The sequence below is a fragment of the Pithys albifrons genome, chromosome Z (assembly GCF_047495875.1).
Source record: "Pithys albifrons albifrons isolate INPA30051 chromosome Z, PitAlb_v1, whole genome shotgun sequence".
NCBI lineage: Eukaryota > Metazoa > Chordata > Aves > Passeriformes > Thamnophilidae > Pithys > Pithys albifrons.
Window position 1 is genome coordinate 71,863,477 of NC_092497.1, and position 22,226 is coordinate 71,885,702.

A 22,226-nucleotide genomic window follows, 5' to 3' on the forward strand; every position below is an offset into this window, starting at 1 on the left:
AAAGTTACTTATATTTTCAGTATCTTTGATTCTCTAATAGTTTACATGTAGTCATTTTACTGGCCATTAGATGATTACGGATTTGAAAGTGAAATGTAAACTGTATCATCAGAGTACAAACAATTTTAGCAAATATTTCCTTTCTTTCTTTCCCTCCTCTAAAGAGATAGGCTTTTTTCCTAGGTCTTACTAAAAAGATGTAACTGACATCTTCACAAACCCACTATTTCCTAAATAGGACTCAGACCTTGCATTCTATCTCACTGAGAGCAATGATAAAAGGTAGTAATTAATTCCTTACTGTGAGGAGAAAAGTAAAGTTTACTAATAGAAACCCCAACAATTCTCTGAAGGAACATAGGAAAATGCATAATCCATTTGATGGAAGATTCAGGAAGTGGTTGCTTCCAGTCAGAATCGTACTGAATGATGATAAAAATACATATTCTGCTGCAATCACAGGCCTACATTTGACTGCGCTCAAATTTCAAGACTGGAAAAATTAAATGAAAAATGCAAGATTACCACTTTGTAGTACAATCAATCTGGCTGAGATAAAACATAGAATACAAGTCAGATACAACAATGAAGCAAATGTGAAACAGACATTAGCAACTGAAACAATGAAACAGCTTAGATATTGGTATGATGCTGCAATCTCAATCTCCCTCTCTGTCCAGTCAGCAACAACTGCACCAGATTTACAGCAGCAAACAAAAGCAGCTGTTATTACAGAATTTCTTCTTCACACTTTTTTTCTGTCATTCCCCACTCCACAGGCTTTGTTCTCACTGTGGTAATAGTTCTCTTTCCTGTCTAGTCACAGTAGCACTTCTTGTCGCCCAATCAAATGCAAGGCCCCAACATGATTGTGTTTTGATGTTACTTTATCTACCCCGTCACAGCCAGTCCTGTAAATGTCATTGGTTTAGCAGCATTAATGTACTGATTAACTCGCAAGCGTACACAAAAGCACTGCAGATATATGTGTTTTAGTCTTTGTCATCTGTTGGTAAGCCTTTTATGCACAGCAGTAAATGCCTCCAGGCAGTTAAATGCCTCCCTGACATCTGATCCTGTCAGATCTCGGAAGCTCAGCAGGGTCAGCCCCGGATTAGTACTTGGATGGGAGACCTCCTGGGAAATACCGGGTGCTGTAGGTTCTAGTCCTGAGGACTTCACCGGCACTGTCCAAGCTCGCTCGGCCGTGGCAGATGAACCTCAGGACTTAAACAGCGGGGCCAGTTCTGCGCACGCTGAGCCTCACCTAAAAATCCACTGCGCAGGCTGGAAGGGCACACCCACGTGGGGAGAGCCCTGCCCAAATCTTCATTTGCAAAGCCGAGCCACACACAAAGCTGCTTCATGGAGTGTACAGAGTAACTTCCTGGTGTACAATTCACTGCAAACTCCTTAACAATTAAGAAAACTACCACAAAACCACATGATTTAAATGTGTTAAACTTTGGGACATATCTTGCACTGCTTAGTTCTGCAGTTTCTGTTAGCCCCCGTGGCGGCTGAAAATCTGACAAAATTTTCATGTTAACACTCAATTTCTGAAAATCACGGATCAATGAGCAAACATAAAATAGACTCTATAGACTGAAACAAGAATTTGCTAAAGGATAGCATGCAATTGCAAGTGGTAAAAGCTGGGATATGATGTGTATGAACAAAGATTGTATGAGATGCATTAAATAAACTCCCATTAGAGCAGTGTCTGGAGTAAGACAATGCATACAACATCTGAACGGGGCAGTTTTCACTTCAGGCAATCGTACAGCTTTCCCATCAATTTTGCAAACTAAGTAACGGGTCTTGAAGTCAACAGGTCATTCAAAAGACCCCAAAACACTGGTATAACTTCTAACAATAGAACATGTTATCAAGTAAGGACAAAGGACTCAAAGCAGATTGTGAAAGTACTTTATTTCACCGTGAGAATGGAAAAGAAAAACAATGGGTCAGGCAAAACCCTAGAACTTGTGATTTCCTTCCCAGAGACTACAGAAACGTTAATAGAAATATCATGGGCTCTCCAAATGCACTGTACTGTGTGTACTTTGTTTCTGAATTGAAAGCACAGGCTTATCCTAAAACGACCAAATCAATGAAGAGAGAGAGAAATGATCAACCATTTCCTACAGTTCAAAAGCTAAAGACAGAGTATGGTTTACTTTTACCTTCGAAGAGACTCTCTTCACTTTTACCTTCCTCCTTTCTTGCTCTTTCTTTTTATCATGGACTAAGATGGCCTTCAAATCTAGATGATACTGCAATTTTTGTAAAGCCTCTCAGCAGATTCAGATTTCTAAAAAAAAAATAAATTAAAATTAAAATTTGTCTACCCAACTAGAAACTCACTCTCCGAGATGGAAAGTTACTTGTGAGATGAGAACTGTCTTTGATAACTTAGTAACACTGACTCACTTATATTGAAAATTACATAAGATACTGGAAATTACTCTAACCTCTATCTGGTCACTTTAATGAATTAATCTAAATTCTCTTATGCTGGAGCTTAAGTAGCTTGATGTTAAAGTCTAAAATGTTTGTTGCTAAAACACTTTACCCCCTCCCAAAGAACAATGTTGATAGACATAAAAACCTTGGAAGGGTATCTTCTATGTTTTTTAAGGGAAATATGAATGTCTGAAATGAATATGGATTTATCTTCCTTCTGTATACAAAATTAGAAGAAAATAGCTAACTATTAAATTTAGCTCATAACTTAGTAACTCTGTTTCTATCAGAATTTTGTGAAAAAGTCAGCACACAGACACCTGTAGTATATTTTATTCTCTCTCCCACTGAAATAGAAAACTTAAGCGTTTAAGGACAATCCACAGTTTGCATGAGATTCAGCGCTGACTTGATACTGTAATTGCTGTCTTCTCCCTTTATACCTATTCTCCTAGTTTTTCTTCCTCCCCTGTTCGCAGTGTATAATAAAGCTGGTATTTAAAGGGTAAAATGATTCATTTCACCATTTCTATAAAAACAGTGCAATAGTCATACTAGAAGTATCCCCTTCTGAAACTCAATGAGTCTTTGCCACAAGACTTAGTCAGAAAAGTCAAAACGGACAAATTTCCACATACATCTGGTATAGCTAAAAGACAGGAAAGTTGAACACACATCGGTAGACCAAAAGTTTTTAAGGTTGCTTTTAGACTTCCAAACATTTTCATAAAAAACAATCAATAAAAATTGAAGTTTATCCCCTTCACATGCACCCCTATTCCCTTCCCCATTACCACCAGCCTTCTGTCAATAGTAATGTTAGCATTATATTCCCATTCCTTCACCCCCTCCCCAATTGCACATTAAGACATGAACTTAAAAGAACAACATAATGTTTCAAGTATGCTTCATGCCAATCATCAACAAGAGTCATAACATTACTGAAAAAGTACACTTATTCTTCAGAAGCCTAAGACAGACTTCCTGCGGAGTGTCATCAAACAACAGTTTAAATAAGAAAAAAGCTTCCCAGCTCAATACATATCATGCCCTTTCAAAAAGAGTAAAGTGTAAAATGTTCTTTGGACTTAAAGAAACAGTATTAAGATTTTCCATCTGAATAAGAAATAACCCCAATAGTTAGTTTTTCAGTGCTGCACACACTGTGCACATGAAACAGTAAGTCATAAAGATACTACTGTTCAGCTCTACACATAGAGACTAAAGTGTGGCATATAAGCATATGCATGACATACTGGCCTATCCAGCAACAAGATACATTTTTGAGGCTGGTTTTTATGAATAAAAATTTGCATCCAGAAGTGCTTTTTAAATTCTTTTTTTCTTTTAGGAATTTGAATTTCTACTAGAAGGATGATGACTCCATCAACAAACCATCAGCAATATGAGAGCATGAAGCATTGATGTGAAACTGAGTACACATCCTCTCATTTCATCATGCATAAACGAAGAACCTGATTTTAAGAAACAATAGATGGTAAGAAAGAATACTCATTTTTATAGATAAAAAATTCTTCTGGAAACGCAAGTAGGTTATTGAACAGATACCAAAATCTGGAAACTGTAAAAAGCATATATGCATATGTGTGTCTATGTGTGTGTCTATATACATATATAAAGAGGTGCAGTATATGTGCACATATAAACACACACATATAGATGATATCATACCTGTATTTATTCCAACATGTAACTCTATAACAACGTATTTTTTCTTTTCAAATAAAAAGTTTTAATTTAGCAGTTGAAAAAAAAAAAACAAACAAAACCAGAAAAAAATCCCCAAAACAAATGAAGCAGATCATGTACTATAAGAGCAAACAAAAATGTTATGCAAAGAGTTTTATGGTAGAAGTCAGTCACACATTGGCAGCAGAAGAGTGTTGAAACTTATAGTAATAAATAGCTCCAAATTAAGAATTTTCTACAACATTTTCTTTAAGGATAGGGCCAGTATTTTTTCTTTTATGATGATCCTGCAAAACACCTTCACTCTTATATATACTTAAGTTTTTAACATCAAAACAGACACAAGAATGTAGACTGCAAAAGTTGCCAGATTCAGGACAGTATAGATAATGTTTTTTGTTAAACAACCTATTGGTTTATTCACTGAGGCTAGACAGCAAGTCGTATGATACTATTTGCTGCATTTTTTTGCCATGGTCAAAATCAATAAGTGGACAGAATTAAGGACCTGCAGTCCAACTTGCTGTGGTCTAACCCACTGTGGCAGACAGGAAATGAAATATATGACCACTGTTTGGTCATCAAGTTTGTATCTTGTTTCCTGGGACTGCAGAGGTGGAATCAAGACCGTAGTGTTTTAATCAACTAATGAAAGATAGCCAGAAGTGGCAATTTAACATGAATAAGATTACTAGGCTTGTGAAAGTACTGCATCAAAAGAGCACAAATAGGATCTCATTACTTGCAACATCTGGTAGTGTCACTCAATGACTCATGGACTTTAGAATACATGAATGCAGTAATAAATAGATCAGTTATGTAATAAGGCAGTGTGTTGAACATGCATTCATCCCGTGGACTTGAACACCACAGAGAGAGATACATGGTATCATACACATTCATTAAGAACAAGTATTTTTGTTTGTTTTTCTGAGTTTGTTTTTCAAGGCTATCCAGGCAAACTCTTCCCGAGCATTTCCTTCTTGAGAAAGAGTGGTCCTCTGAGTCTGGTCACTTTTCTTCTCCCTTATCAGAAGATGATGACTGGCTTTAAGGAAAAATAAAAGCTGAAGAGGATTGCTTTTTTGCCCTCCATTTTGATTGCATCATTCTACATATGCCATTTAAAGAGCAGTTTTTGATGCAGCCAGGTGCTGAATCTTCAAGAGGTTCCAGACGTTTCCAGATAACTCTGTAGTTTACGGACTGTGGTTTTGTCCAATGAACAAAGATCAAAGTCAAAGGTTGTATTTGTGATATGAAAGTGTCCAGTTTCTTCTATAAGATTTACTATCTAAAACAAAAGAAAAGATGCAGTTGAAAATTTCAGAAGTGTTACATGCCTACTGAATGTATTAACATGCCACCAATTATCATGAAAGGCCTCAAATGTGCCCAATTGCCCCAATACTTGCACACTAAACCACCACCCTTATTACTCAGTTCCTTTCTGACATGCACAAGTGCCCCAGCCCGTTATAGGTTTTTTATAAACATCATCAACCATAATGTCAAACATCTACTGTGTGCATAGATGCTGAGTAGGTTATATTTGTAAATAATTGGCATGAGCTTTTCTGCAAGCAGGGGAAAGACATAAATCCTTATACAGTCTAGTCCATATAAAAAAAAATACATTTAAGACCTCTTACATGACGTGTTAGTTCACATACTAGCAGTTTTTCTTGAGTAACAGACATAAATCTAACTTTTTAGCCAAAATCAGACACAGGACTCCTAGCAATGGCATAACATCACTTCTTCTGGTGACTATAATCATAGCTTTCAAGAGAACAGAAAACAGATGAGCTGCCCAGAGTTCTGGAGAACAATAGAGACTAAAACATCTCTCTTATGAGCAAAGGCTCATGGAACTGAGCCTCTTCAGTTTGGAGAAGAAAAGGCTTGGAGCAGATTTTGTCAATGTGTACAAATACCTAAAGAGAGGATGTAGAGCATAGAGAGCCAAGTTCTTTCCAGTGGTACACAGTGACAGGAGGTGAGCCAATCGGCATCAACTGAAACACAGGAGGTTCCCTCTGAACACCAGAGAGCACTGTTTTCCTGTGTGGGTGACCAAGCACTGGTACAGGTTGTCCAGGGTAGTTGCGGAGTTTCCAGTCTTGGAGATATTCCCAAGTCACATGACAGAGTCCTGGGCAGCTGGCTATACATGTCCCTGTGACCTCTAGTGATCCCTTCTAACCTCAATGATTCTAGATTCTGTGAAATCAACACTACATATCTAATTGGTAGCTTTCTGCAGCTGTGGTATTTTTAGTCTCTGAACTGTAGTATACATTTTTAAAGAATGATCACACTCATCACTGAATTGCCATGAAAAGTAACTCCAGATATGTTAAGTTCCAGGATGTGCACCTACCTAGAAAAAAAACATTAAGCATCTTGAAAAGCCAAAGTGTTATTTGTCATAGAGAGCTAACAGAGTGCCAGCACACTACGGCTATGAATCTCTTACATGCTGTTTCATTCCAAGAGACAGACATCCCAAGAGAGCACACAGAAAGGCACCCCATCCTGAAGTGGGCCTCTGGGTAGTGTCATGGACTGCCAGAAGATTGCTGCTGTGCTTCTCAATCTTTCCAACCATCCCTTGTGCAGTGCTCAGGTTAGACTCAATGTTCTGTTTGAAACTATCAGCTTGAAACCCATTTAGGTCTTGGGCTTCCCCATATACCTCCACTGAAACATTAGTGCAAGATATTCCTTGATTCTTTTGGGCTTTACTACTCTGACAGTAATTCCTTTTCCATAGATGGAGGAGATACAGATGCACAGATGACTTACACAGTGTACCATAAAATTACAAATATGGTAGGTATACACCAACTTGACAAAGAACAATGAATTTAAACTAAATACTTTGTAATTTTCCCCTCTCCGTTTCATTATATAAACTGGTATTTTTTCCTCTCAGATCACAGAAGTAAAGACTATGTTGATGATAAATGAAATAACTTCATGAGTACTCAGGCATGGAATGACACAGCCCAGGATAGATTAAAAAGAACGGAAATGAGATAAAATATTAAAAGGGAAATGCCTGTTATAGTAAGAATCTGCCTTTTTAATCACCTCCTATTTTCCAACTTGGAAAAAAGTAAAAATCAAATTTGTTTTACAGCTGTCCAAAATTCTGAAAGTACTTAGGAAAAAAGCCTGCTCTTATTAACACTCTCAGTTTAAATTTTTTTTCTGTAGGGGAATTTTTTAACCTAAAATGACCAACTTCATTTGTCCACTTGTTGATTCACAGATTCTTGTAACACTTTTCCATCTCCTACTGTTCTGCAATTGACATAAGAGAAAAAAAAACATACGGGATAAAACTGATTGTTAGGAGAAGAAAACTGATACATATTGTCATTCTCTTTTCTGGCACTCTCTTCAGCCTCATCCAAGATGGAAGCTAAGGTAAGGAGTCAATCCAGTCTCCCTTTGTAAAGTTTAGAATCTAATCTCAGGCTTGGTCTCTGAATATCCACTGTGGGAAAAATAAATTGCTGCAGAAGTTTATAGAAGCTGAGGGCAGGAAGATGTAGCTACACTGAATAATTCTACCTAGCACTTCCTTGCGTTACTGTGGAAGATTATCACCCCTCATAACACCCACTGCAATATACCTAATTTTAGAAAGAAAGATTACACAAAAGTGTTAGCACATGTATTTTTAAGCAGTCCTGTATATATTAAGAAATGTATAAGGACTTTTACTGAGCAGGTTCTGCTTTGGGCTTTTAAACTCTAGGTCAAGGGAAATATAAACATTTTAAATATATCCCTTACTCCAGCCCTCAAGAAATATAGTCACCATGTCTGGGCACCTGGCAAATCAGATGTAAATGAACCTCAAAGGTTTTAATGGATGTATAAAAATCTAACAAGATAAGCCCAGACAGGTCAATGAAAAACACCTGCCTGTGTGCCAGTCAATGAGTAATTCATGACTTACAGTATCTGCAATGTATCCTTGTGTGTTCAGTAATACTTGTGCATTAAGAAACACTTCAAAAAGAATAAAAAGTTGCCACTAGTTGCTAGGAAGTCTGACAGTTTTAACATTAAAAACATATCATTAAAAAGATTTATTTGGAGAGCTCAGGCTGCAAAGAACAAAAATATCCCATTTGTTCCTGCTGTAGTAAGCTTTGCTTTTCTGCTGTAAATTACCTCTTTGTTTAGATAATGCCTCTCCAGCTTAGTTTCATCATTATCCATCATAGCATAACTATTTATCAGCCTTTAAACAAGCAAATGAGTGTGTTTGTATAAGGAAGCCAAAGTGCAACTAATGCCATAGTCATTTTTCAGTTTATGGAGGGTTTTAGGCCATGTGATAGTTTCCAGATCTCCAAGTTGCCTCTGGCAGAAAATTCTCACAGGATAATTGCCATCTGAACTTAAGCACCTTGTGGACACAAGAAATGTCACTTTCAGCCATGCTGTATACTCTCAATTTCTTCCTTATGTCTGTGCTGCCTAGTGCACTGGGTTCCAGGAGACCAGCTGAAGATTTGACTTCTGATACCTTAAAATAAGAGGCAAAGTCTTACGAGAAACGTTGCCTTTTATGGTGTCATACTAACATCATCTGCATTGAAAATGCAGTTAGGAACACAGTTTTAACCAGCCACACTTAAATATATTAGATATGTATCATTAACATCTGATGGCAGACTCAATTATCCCATTAACTGAAAATCACAGAGTTAAAAAAGAGCCTAACCACTCTAAATTCCAATCTCTCTTTATAGTGAAAGAGGTGGAAGAGATACTTATTTTTAAAATGTAATTTCAGACCAATTCCTTTCTCACCATGGTCCAATATTCATATAGAAATTGCTCAGGTGATTCTCATAGGAGTAATTTCTATTGCCCTCTCAGGCAATTCTTATATATCTGTAAGTAGTGCTTTATATCAGAATTATTTTGCTATGACTCTAGGCATTGAAGTGCAGTACCACAACTCTCCTTGCCTTCTTCCTTTCTCAGCTTCCTTTAACTAAGTGCCCCAAAGAGAAATGCTTCTCTTGGAAAAGAGCCACATTCTCAAATATATATTTCCAAGTTGGCTGCATTCCTGTGTGTTATCATGCCTACAGACTTGGTAACAACTGAGATTGAAAAAAAAGTCATCTTCATGTCCTTCAGCTTAAGTTTCATGTGTTTTTCACATGATCAATTGCCTTATGTTTTAGCAAGACCCTTCTCTAAAAGTTCTCTCAAAGTCTGTGAGTAGCAGACTTTGACATGTGCAAGAGACTACTACACATCCTAACATAAACTAAAGAAATGACAACCATCATGGAGTAACTCACGACTCTGCCACCATTCCACTTTGACAACATCACCACCTTTAAAACTCTTGCAGCTGTCTGCAATTTTCTGTTTCTTATTTTTGCAGTCAGTCCCTCTTATGCAGCAACCATTACTGCTTTCTGCAGTTTTGCCCCCTGCACTCCTGATCTTTGTACTTCCTATAGTCTCTACATACTTGTATTTCTTGGTCTAGAAGTTTTACATTCATTCCTAAAAATTTTCTCAGCTCTGTACCTTCTGTGCACTCTGGAACTATTTAACATTACCTACATAGCTGCAAAGTAGTAAGGACATTTAAGACAGGATGACAGTTTATATGCAGAGAAGCCCTGATTCTCTGCAAGTTATCCATTCCCTATTGTGAAGATATTCTTACAAACTGATAAAATCATAGGAATTGATGATTGTAGACTATTAAAGGATTAAAGGTTTTAAAAATAAGCGGTATTTTTTTATAGCAGCATAGACTATTTGCTAGTGCAGACTGGCTAACTGGTATCTTGGCTCTTCCACTGATTTCTGGCAGGCCTCTGTAGCCAATATTATGCTGTTAACCAGCTGTTGGTACAGAACTAAGTCCCTCTCCCAGCCTGCAGAGTCTGGCCATAAATCCAGCTTTACTGGACCTGTATTGAGAGTTTGCATATACTCTGAACCAAGGGAAACAATCTGCAAGAACAACTCCCCGCTAGGACACAAGGGAACATTAATTCTACATCCACCTTTGACAGTATGAGTAATAATATATATGTAATCATGGATTACAGTATTAGAATTACTGACTCTTAATGAATTAAAATGCCTCACTCTTAATGCAAGCTGTGAGGCAAAGTTCATGAAAGAATGCTTTCTCTGATTTGATAAATACTTTCCAGAGGAAAAGAAATCTAGTTTTAAATGCACAAGAATATACTGTTCTTTCTCATTTTCATATTGTAATTTACTCAGAATAGGATACTCTAAATTTCTGTCTCAGTTATGTTTCTTTTCAGAGTTCATTCTTGTATTAGTAACTTCTCAAAAAGCATATTCTAATACTAACATCAGAATGAAAATTTAGTAGGCAAACCCATCATTTTTCTAACAAAGTGTCTTGGTTTTGTCCTGGCCCCCCAGCCACAAAGGTAAATACTTCTTCCCCACCAAATAAATGCTACTACATGAGAAAGAATCATCTCATTTGCTTGGAAAAAATTCTTAGTAAGTATTCTAGTTTAAATGGATTTTGCACATTCCGGCCTCCGCCTAGAGCAGCCTCAGTTGTGGAGTCAGATCTGGCTGCTGGATTTTAAAAGCTCCAAGAATGGAGCACAGTCTCTCCAGGACCATCTATTCCACTTCTAGACCACCCTCATGTGGAAAAAAAAATGCTTCTTGCTTGTTTTGATGTGTGCTTTGCATAAAAGATTTTGAAATTGACTTTCTTTTTCAAAGTTCCACATGTAGTCACCTAAGCCCTGTGCTCTGCAGGCTGCCGACACAGACTGAGCCAAAGCTGGGTTTATGGTTGGACTCCACGGGCTGGAAGAGTTGCTCAGTCCTGTACCAACAGCTGGTAACAGCATAATACTGGGTACAGAAGCCTACCAGAAGCAATACCATTTGGAAGCTATGCCTTAGATAACTGGGGAAGTGAATGCTTAGGAAGTAAAGCTACATGTGAATTCATGATGCAGTGCCTTTTTCAGATTCAATTTTAGTGTGAACTTCTTCAGAATTATGAATAATTTGAGTGGACAGGGTGCTGCAATTCCTACCTTTCAGCCTCCTGAACAATTTCTCAGTGTAGATAACCGATATGCATCACTGTGTTTTGTAACAAAAGAGAGAGCTGACAAAACTATCTGAATTCATCTTCAATTAAGAATATCCTTAACCAAGGTCTTCCTTTTCACTGACGTCTCAATAGTTTTCTCATCTTTACTCACAATATTGAGATTGAACTAATAAACAGATTAATGGTTGGACTTGCAAAATACTGCTAACGCACTCGGTTGACAAATTTGGCACATGATTGCAATCATTTAGCAGTGGTAAAACTTTCCCTTTACAGCATCTCCACAACTGGCACCTGCTAAAAAAAATATAACAATCTGTGCTTCAATTACATTTGCTTGGTTGACAGTGTTTATTGTTCAATCTTCACAATTTGTAATCCAATAGTACCTGAAAATGGCACCCAAAACCAAGAATCCTTTCTTTATTCTTAGTATTGCTTAAGCTTTCAACAAATTTGCAGTCTTCCTGGTTTGCACATTTTCCTATTTCACTTGTTCCATGACTTCAATAAAGAAGATTCAATAAATATATTATGTTCTTCCTCAAAGTGGATTTTGCTTTGAATTCCATGTTTTCTGCTGACCATAGAAAAAAATCACTTCAATTATTTCTAAGAAAAGGCTGGTCATTTTCAGGAAAAAAGCAACAAGATTTTAAAGTCATGGTGCACATGCAGTTGTATCCATTCTTCCATCCTGTTTTAACAATTATTAATACGGTATGTTAAGAAATATAACAATAAATTGCTGAAAAATTTAGCTCAGAGAGGCATTTTTTAAAATTTTGTCATTTAGTGTGACAACACAATTTAAAATATGTGTAAACTTTTATGGATTATAGAGGCTTGAAAGTTATTGAGCTAATTAGAGAGGTTTAGATGAAGGCAAAAAACCAAATGTGACTTCACGGTTTTAATGAGCACATATCGCATGAGTGCTCCTCACCTGCTGCAGTATATGTCTCTCTCTCAGTGTCATTAATCTTCTGTGGAGTTCTACTAGTTCATCGAGATATGCCTAGAAACAAATCCCCCCCATAAACAACTTGTTAATTAAGTCACAGCTTTGCATTTTATAAACTTAAGATGTCTTCAAAAACAATAAAAATTGAGATTTTATTTTATATCTTACAATCACAGGACACCCTGAGTCGGAAGGGACTGACAAGGATCCTTGAGTCCAACCCTTAGCCCTGCACAGAACCATCTCATGTGCCTGAGTATCATCCAAATGCTCCTTGAACTCTGTCAGGCTTGGGGATGTGATCACTTCCCTGCAGAGCCTATTCCAGTCTCCAACCACCCTCTGGGTGTAGAACCTTTTCCTAACACCCAATCAAAACTTCCCCTGACACAACTTCAGGCCATTCCCTCGGGTGCTGTCACTGGTCACCACAGAGAAGAGATCAGTGCCTACCCCCACACTTCTCCACATAAGGAAGCTGTAGACTGCAATGAGGTCTTTCCTTAGTGTCTTTTTCAGGCTGAACACACCAAGTGCCTTCAGCTGCTCCTCATACAGCTTCCCCTCAAGGCTTTCACCATTTTCGTTGTTCTCCTTTGGATGCTTTCTAATACCTTTAGATCCTTCTTATACTGTGGCACCCAAATCTGCAAAAACTACTCAAGGTGAGACCAAACTCTTCCTTGAGTTGTATTTTCTTATTTAGTAGTCTGGCTTTCTCTAGTTTAATACAACCCAAATACAAGTTTTTGAGGTTTTGATATTTCATGCTGATGAAAATATTAATAAGTGGTTGTTTGCTCTAGACGATAACCTCTATATCTCAGCTGTGCCAAAAAGCATCAAGAGGCTGCAGATGTTGAAACAGCACCTTTGAAATATCTCCCACCTTTTCACCTAAAAACAAAATCCAGATCACAACCCCATCCTCTTTTTCTCTAAAGCTATGAAATTAATTTTTTTTTGTCTCAACAGGATAAAGGACAAGAAGGGGAGGAAGATTAAGCAAGATTAATCCAATGGTAAATTTCACTGCTTCCTTCCTGGGATGTCACACACAGGTCTCATGTCTGCATCCCATCTCTTCATCCAGTTATCAACTTTCTTCTTCAGCCTGAGCCATCAACACATTTTTTTTCTTTTAAGTATCCAACTTAAGAAACTGAAAAGCATATGGATCAGAGCACTAAAAATCTAGCTACAGATACTGCAACTTTCATCTCTTGCCTCATGTTATCACAATGTCTATGCTAATACCAGTAATACATAAACCTTCAGAGGAACTTGTCCACACTGGGCAATTGTGTTACATTCACTCAAGAGGACTTAGAGCTCTTGCCCACAGCCAGTTGACACGATTTTAAACATAACTGTCTTTCTCAGTGTTAAATGGTAGGCGTTGCTTCATATTATTCTAGTTAACATGCTAAATCACACTGTCACTTCCTAACACAGTTAGGATTCTGAAAGGATTCTGGAAAATATATGGTGGGTTTGTTTTTTTTCTAGTTGGTCGATACATTGGCTAGGAATAAGTCCGTGAATTCTCATCTACAAAAATTATCTCTTCTTCCATGAAGCACAACACAAACTCATCGTGGAGAGTACACAAGAAATAATAGATGGGAGATTCCCAAATGGTGACATTTACCACATCACCACATGTACTGAAAAGAAGGAAAAAAAAATTCAAAATATGGCAGAAGAAGAAAGAATTACAGAAAAAACAGGGAGAAAGATCTGCACCTAAAAGATCACAAAGTCAAGACGTACTTAGATTTTCATTTTGTAATAAAGGTTGGTGTTCAGTAAATAGGTTGGTATCATATTCTGAAGCAGTTTATTGTTACCTCATTTGTATTTACCTTATCACAATCCCCATTCTTTATCTGTTTATCAGATTTGTTATGCTTTATTGGACTTTTCACTTCTAAAATCTGGAAAAGAAAGAAAATCCTGTAAAAATTAAATGTATCATTGGATACAATTACATATGTAAAATTCTGCTGTTGGTTAATAATACAGACTCAAAACTGAGCTTTTCCATTCTTTAATCCATATTAACTCAGATTTTTCAGAATAAGAAGTAGTTTATAACAGAAAATGCTGAGCTGCTGGAAGGAGGTGACAATACCATTGTTAATCCTTAAAATAATTAATTTCATGTCATTTAAACCTTTCCCAACATTTTTTTTCTATCTTTTGCATGCCAGTAGGATAAGTAGTCTGATTTTGCAGACACAAAATAAGGGTCTCCCCAGTGCCTTTGAAATATCAAACAAGCAGTGTATTTTTCCTGTTTTTTTCCAATGCTATCTCGTTTCTTTGACAACAGAGATTTTGAATTAATCTTTGAAGTGACAGCATGAGTTGTAACTGGAAAGAAAAAGTAATTGAGATTAATCTCATTAGTACTTATATAGTACCCTTCCTTCAATGCCATACAAATCCATTTACTATCACATATACAAACCTAGAATGCTTCATCTGCTACTGAACCACAGTTAAGAAGAGCATGTCTGTAAGCAGCAAGACACCATGCGTAAAATGAAACTTTCAGGACTAAGGGGAGGAATATTTGGGGAAGAAAGAATTGTTCATTTTTCTTCCATTTTTTTTCACACAGAACACATATTTTTTGAAGTTAGAAAAACCCCACCATGTTATTCATAACCTGTAATATAACCAGTCCTTCTGAAGAACATCAAAGAAAACTAAATAATCACCAATTATGGGAGATTATGTTTCACATTTTATCGTGAGACTAACATCACTAGCATGATTAACTCCAAAACCACACTGAAAAGTCATAACACAGGACAAAACTCAGAAATCAAAACAAGAAACAGCCTGCAAAAAACAAGTCTTCTAGAAGTTTCACTGACCGTTTCCCCCAAGTTCCCTCTCATTTCTACTTCCCTAGGTATAAATTACATACATGCTCCCCAGAATACAGTTAGCAGGCAGCTATTTCCCTATAGGGAGAGAGTCACTGAAGATCTGAGTCAACCTTACATAAAGAGTTATTTAGCCAAGAGTGATGCATGGCCAGAAATCAAAACATACATCTGTGAAGAAAAATCCCGGTTCTTCTATTCAACACATCCTGGGGTTACTGCTGTGTAGGCCAGTTGAAGAAAAGTCTTGTTTGCAAAAGAAAACCCAGACCTCTAGTCATGGATCCAGTACCTTGTAGATGCTTTTACTGCTTTTACAGGATGGCAATTCTTTGTTTCAAATACAACCTTAGCAAGAACAGAGTACATTTGAAAAACTTGCTTCCTTACAGTGCTTTTGATGTGTAGTTAAAATCTAACATCTTAAGCACTCTGTTTAGGTAATTAAAGCAGTTAACCTAAGAAATACAGAAAAGATTCATCCATGAAACTCACCATCTAAATCACAAACTTTTGTTAATACTTGTAGACTCTATTCTAAATACATCAAAACTGTAAGCAGCCATTTATTGCCAGTAAGAGTCATGACTGCTTTGTGTATGATACAATTGACACTGGAAATTAGTTATGGATGCTTATAATAACTGACAAAAAGTGTATTTTGTTTTATAAAGAATGTAAGCTTTTATGTTTAATTTTTATATTTAGAGGGCCTGACTTTATTTTGTGGTCACTGAGGGTGAAGTAACTCCCAAACTCTAATTCTCATTCATCCCTGAAGTATTTTGTAACTCCATGTAATTTAATTCTTTTCACTGAAAAACAACAACTTTATGTTCCTACCTCAAAAGCAACTCTGTTAGCTCTTATAAATCTGGAACAAGTACTCTGATGTGAAGTAAAAGCAAATGTGTCTTCTAGTGGAGTCAAAAATAATGTATCTTCTAGATAAACACTGATAGGGGAGAGGGCAGGAGATGAATTAATAAAGTCCTGAGTTTTACGTGCACTTTGTGTACTGCTAATACAAACCCCAACTGCATTTATGAATTCTGACTTTACCTGGCTGTTGCTGGCTTTCAGTAAAGGTGGTGCTGGTTCATGATGTAGTGATGAGGAAGCTGAACTGCTGTCACTATCGCTGCCATCACTCAGACCAACTCTACAGAAAAAAGAGACAAAGCATTACACCTGCAGACAAAGGGTTGTCAATAGGGGTGAAACAAGCTTGTATTTTGAGGTAGGACTCATGACTAGCTCTTGCTAAGCAAGCCACCGTCAATCAAGGTCATGTGGAAGAGAGGCATCTGAGCAGAGCTGCACTCTGTAAAAAGCTGTAGCACAGAGAAGGAGGCTTGCCTGCCTCCACTTACTGAGATAAAAGTGCCGAGTTAACAGCAGCTAATGTTAAAAAAATGGTTGGACAGCTACAACATTAAACTGCTGCTCCCAACAGAGAGAGTCCCTATCTTGGTTCACAGCCATGTGAAGGAAGGCAAGTGGGTTTTAGAGATACTCTTCTGCTCTTCCAGTATCTACTGGAACAACAAGGTCTCAAACTGCTAGCCATCTTGGTCTTTTTCTCCTTGATTCCATGTGCTAAAGTACACCAAGGAAACAGCTGACATTCATTAAAGTTTTCCTATTACCTTCCCATTTAAACAGTAGCTGACACTGGCACTCAGGTGCTGTGCACTAACAGCAAATCCCTCTGAATCAGATAAGGGACCTAATATGAAAAGTGTTTAAGAGAGACTGTTTCAGACTTTCCATAACCTTCAATACCATTTGGATGGACCTTCAAGGTGGTGAAAACCAGACAATTCTTGGAAAGTCCTCTGACGGTTGCAGCTAGGATGCAGAAGCTTTTTCTAAAAAATTAATTTCTGTGACAGAGGCTTGCTTCATCTTCTGATGCACTTTTACACATTATCTACTTCAGGCAGTGCAGAAATTACTTGAAATTCAAATTTCATTGATTCAGACCCAATTTAACAACCTAATCTGAAACCAGTAAGCAGAGAGGTCTTAAAAATGAAACTTTGTACAGAATAGCTCACCTGACAATTGAAGGACTTAATTTTGCCTCATTTATACTAGAAAGTAATTATGACTTCTCCTCTCAAGTCACAATCGCGTGAAATCAAGTAAAGTCAAATGAATAAGAATCATCATAACCACATGATTAATATAGAAAAGGTCCTATCAGGAATGACTCATTTTGGTAGTTTTTAGAAACTAAAACTGCTTTAACAAAAGTCTGAATTTTCTGCATATTTGCTACTCAGCAATCTTTGAGAGTGTTAGACCTCACCTCCTTACTAAGAAGCGCTACACATCTTGTCTACCAGGCTACTTGTAATACAGGACACTCACCTGCGACTCCTGCTTCCTCCTCTGCTTCCTCCTCGTGTATTTACAGGTTGTTCCAACTCAGAATCATTGTCCTTCTCATCTGCTTCATCTGATTCACCTTCATTATCATCTGAATGCAGATCTTTCATTATAGACCTCAAGGGACCTGAAACAACAGAGACAATAAAGTGCACCATGAAGTTCACTTTTGAGTGTTTCGGGCAATTCGCTCAGCTTTGAAAACTACCCCTCCTCCCCCCCGCCCCCCAGTATTGAGCGGGGAGAGTCTTAAACATTACGCATATGAAGTAATGCATGGGGGGCTTACGCTGCAGGGACATATCCACGAATCATTTACTCAAATGAGCAACTCCATCAGCTTCAACAGACTTATATTCAGGTGTTTGAACTATTTGCATCACCCCAGACCATAGCTGAAGTAAGTAAAATACTGTCATGACAGGAGAAATGGATTCTTACTGTATTATTGGTAGAAGCATGCCTCTTTTGCATTCCTGGGGATTTGCTTTCTCAAAGGGTATTAAATGAAAGTAAAGACCTACAGGGTCATATTGATCAGTAATGGTACATTTGTTTGATTAATCCATGCATTGAGAAGTTGGGTCTAACAAATCATTTTGACTAACTCTTAGTAGCCAAGGCAGTCTTTGTCTTCTTGGGTTTTATACATTTAACTAACTATTCCCATTATTTCAGGACTAATTTCAAGATCAGTAAGTACTTGGCCTACGTTGGTACGTACGAAGTCCATCAATCCCACTCAACACCATGTTCTCACTTTTCCTGGATTAACAAGTGATACAAAGCTTGAGTTGCTCACAAAACTGCCTTAAATTCAGTTTGGGTTTTGTTTAATTTGTTACTCTATTTTGGTGTAAGAGACAGCTACAGAAATTAATAGATCTGCAAAATGAAAAACTACAACTGCTTAAAATAACAATGGACAAAAGCATATTAGAAGAGGGAAGAACAAAAATGTGGCTTCAGCAGGAAGAATATCTGTTTATCCCTAGGGAAAAATCAAATGCCAGAAGCCAGTCATCAACCCCGTTCACTTCAGCTCTTGCTTTCTTTCATGTGGAGTAACACTGGAGAAAATGTTAGAAAATCCATACCAGTCACCTACAGAAAGGCAGTGGGACAGATAAGTGTCATGCATTGACCTATTTAAAAACAGTCTGCCTGAAGAACTAATGTATTGTCATAACCTTAAATCAAGTCTACCACTGAGGAATATAAATGAATAAAACAAAACACAATTTTGTTTAGTCAAAGGCTGCTTTTTTAATGCTTCCTATCCAAAGAACGAAACAAAAACTCATTAGGAATGTATCAGCTCTACAGTCTTATAAATCCAGGGAAAGAACTAAGCAGGAACTAAGTAGTTTAACAGATCATGCAGAATGGACCTCAACTTATTTACAGGAAACATGCCTTGGTAAGGTCTCCAGGAAGAAAGATGCATTCTTTATTGAGTTCTAAGTAAACTAAAATTATTAGCCAGAAAATCAAAATGCGAACTTAAACTATCATCTTTCTCTGCCATGTATCTAAAGTAAATACTGTATGCTCTTACTTTCAAATAGTATGGAAAGATTATGGCCCTTTGAAAGGGTCCACATACCACCACCCGTCCATGATTTTCCATGGGCTTCCCATGGCTAGCCACACACTTCCAGGGCTTCAGATGGAGTCAGGCACCATACTAGCTAATCCTGCAGAAAGACAACTCAGAAACAGAAGCCCTTTTGAGTTCACCATCTATTAAGTGACTGGTATGTATTCAGTCCTTAAAACAAACAACTCTCCCACCTTTTTCTCAAATATACAGTTTCTCCTCTTTTATTTTGCCCTTCTGAAAACACCTGAGCAGCCACATCTGAAAACAATCTGAGGAAAAGACCCTAAATCAAAACCATAGCCAGTTCAGGCAGTGAAAGGCAGAAGAAAAGCAGTAATGAGATGCCACCAGTTCTGTTTTTATTGGACCCTCCATTTCACACATTCTTTTCAAATTTTTTCCTGTATTAGTACCTTGCTGTCTGCTGTTTTGAGATGGTGTAAAACTGGAACTGGAACTGGTGCTGGAACTGGCAGGACTGGGCTGTTCAGACTTTAAAAAAAAGAAAAGAAATAACATATTAAGAAACACTTTTTTGCCTAAAACTCTTAATGTTAGTTACTGCCTAAATTGTTCTCTCAAGAAAAGGAACTGTGGAACAGAATAATACTCAAAAGATCTTTATTTCAGATGTCAGTGAGGCAAACATTGTGGAAGTTGCTATTGCACTCCCCACACATACACACTACTACATCATGTTCTTTGCTGAAGCCTAACAAGAACTTTTCAATGCCTCGATGGCTATAAAACATAAGAGCCTAAATGACTTTATAATAGACGTAATACATCTCTGTCCTTGTCATCCTGTAGATGCAACATTTTCCAAATTAGCAATGATCTAGTAGAACCAAAAAACCCAGAAGACCTGAACAGATCACACTAATTACCAGAACCTCAGTTTTCTTTCTTCTTCCTTAGAAAATAAATCTGAGGATAGGGATTCAAAACAAACTTTTCTGTTGTTATCAGGTTTCTACTAATCCTAACACTTTCTATATGCATTTAAGCCCTGCAGATTGCAGATTGTAATAGTGATTGCACCAGAAGGATTGCCTTGTTACAAGCAAAATCTAGAATTTACCAATTACAAAAGAGAACTATATTTTTAAAACAGTTATTCAATTCAGTGTATATTATTTAACAAACAGTACTAAATATTCAACTGTTGTATACACATGCAAATTTTTCTCTAAAACTAATGAGAAAGGCTTACTGCTTAATCTAATAATTCTGTATAATTTTTCTCATAGTGCTTATAGCTTACAAGGATAGTACTTCAGAGTCTTCCTGCTGCCAGGTTCCATTTCTTCCTATACTTTTTCACTGTTTCTTAGACTCAATGGCTTGCAGTGCATGTATGTTGATACATACTTGCACACTCATCGACATATATGAAACAAAGTGCAGCTCTGGTATGTGAGCAGAGGGCATGTTAACAGAGAACATAAACCAAGAAAAAAGTGGCCATACTATAAGAACAGTGAAAATCAGATTAGCAAGTAATCATCTAAACATCTGGTACTGAAAAGAAAACCTGCTTACCACTTTAAATTTTATACAACTATGTTACTGTGATGTGTTGTCCAGCCTAACAAACATTTTCCAATTCACCTTCTCAGTACAATATCCCTCATGATCAAGAAAGAACCACATGTTTCCCAAAAATGACAGCAGTAATATTCAGTTTGTAAAAAGTTTTCCTGCACACAGGCTACCTAAGCTTAACAGTTGTTTTTTCTCCATAAATTAATCTATTGTTACCCTTCATAATAGAGCAGCCAGATTTACTGCCTTTTGTTGCCTTTTCTCACTATGAGAGATGCCTATTTGGGCAACAGAATGCTCAAGAAAAACACTGTTAACATCTGCTCTCCTTAAATCAACACCAGCTTCAGTTCTCACAAACACACAGTCAAAATGCAAACTCTGTACCTACCTGTGTGGGTATATACCATTTATACACAAGTGATTCAACCTGGTGCAAGAAAACCCAACCCAATCAACACCACAACCCACTTGTGAGTACTAGGAGAGATTGTTGCATGGCTCACAGCATCCGAACTTTTAGCAAGACATTGAAGCATCACTTGACACTCCTGCAAAACCAAAATACTTTTAAAAGAAACTTTTTTTTCCTTCCCGAATTTCTGTGAAAACATAGAAGATTTTTGGAGTAAAATAATTATGATCATATGAAACTCACTGCAGTGATGAAGAGTAAGAGTCATGCAAACTTCAAACTACATCAGCAAACTAAGTTCAGTCTTCCAGCTTCAGGCTACTCTTCAACATCTGATGCATCTGTCAATTTCTGCTTTTTGCAGCAAAACTACTAGCTGAGAACTGGTTTCTGCAAATTTCCATTAACTGTATTTTTCCTTTATTAATTTCAACATGAACTTTAACTTCTGTAACATCTGTCCCTTAAAAAAAATACTAAAAGATTATTGTATTTGGCTTACAATACTCTTTCAAGTGCTAAAACGCTGGGAAGCAAAAATCACACAGGCACAGAGACTGTGTCACTACTAAAACTTCACTCCTTTCTTTTTGAACCAGTTTACTTAAATTGAAAAAGTGGAAAAGGCCTGGTCTCATTCACATTATAAGGCATGAAAAAACCAGTGAAACTGCGCCACATCAGAATTTTCTGTCAGTGTTAAGTAATTGAGTCAGTACTACAAGAAGTAATGAATAAAAAGACATATAAAATCATAGGCTATTTTCCTCATAAAAATTTTGCTCTGCTTTAGCAAGATCAAACCACAGAAAGTTCCAGCAAAACACATATGATCATCCATACACTTCTAAAAAGGGTTTCTAATGACTTTGGAAACAATTTACATTATTTCCTTAAACAGTCCGGTCTGAAAATTTATTTCATGAAATACAGATTAGCACAAATATTAAAACTGTTAAGCAAAAGAAATGAAATCTACATTTTTTGACTAAGAAATCTGGGAGAGAGTGTAACCAGAGGAAATAGTTGCTTTCAACATTAATGGATGTTATTAGCAGGAAAGACTTTTTCAGAAGGAACTAAAATTATGCTGCCCGTATATATGAATATGGATC

General features: G+C 37.1%; 1 protein-coding gene and 1 long non-coding RNA gene across 4 annotated transcripts in view; one reads left to right on the forward strand and one right to left on the reverse strand.

Moving 5' to 3' along the window:
- Positions 1 to 14,276, forward strand: part of LOC139684848 (uncharacterized) — a 53,578-nt gene extending 39,302 nt beyond the window's left edge. For 2 of the 3 annotated variants that reach the window (XR_011699984.1, XR_011699985.1), the window contains 5 exons: positions 3,818 to 3,964; positions 6,674 to 6,805; positions 6,953 to 7,011; positions 7,454 to 7,611; positions 13,233 to 14,276. This is a non-coding gene — a long non-coding RNA (uncharacterized lncRNA). The remainder of the gene's footprint in view (positions 1 to 3,817; positions 3,965 to 6,673; positions 6,806 to 6,952; positions 7,012 to 7,453; positions 7,612 to 13,232) is intronic. The other variant, XR_011699986.1, reaches the window with a different exon arrangement.
- Positions 1,916 to 22,226, reverse strand: part of MLLT3 (MLLT3 super elongation complex subunit) — a 105,619-nt gene continuing 85,308 nt past the window's right edge. Inside the window, exons 7-12 of the mRNA XM_071581193.1 lie at positions 19,565 to 19,643; positions 17,531 to 17,675; positions 16,217 to 16,316; positions 14,123 to 14,194; positions 12,240 to 12,311; positions 1,916 to 5,470 (exon numbers count right to left, since the gene is read on the reverse strand). Of these exons, the coding sequence (XP_071437294.1) occupies positions 5,339 to 5,470; positions 12,240 to 12,311; positions 14,123 to 14,194; positions 16,217 to 16,316; positions 17,531 to 17,675; positions 19,565 to 19,643 (600 nt within the window). The 3' untranslated portion in view covers positions 1,916 to 5,338. The remainder of the gene's footprint in view (positions 5,471 to 12,239; positions 12,312 to 14,122; positions 14,195 to 16,216; positions 16,317 to 17,530; positions 17,676 to 19,564; positions 19,644 to 22,226) is intronic.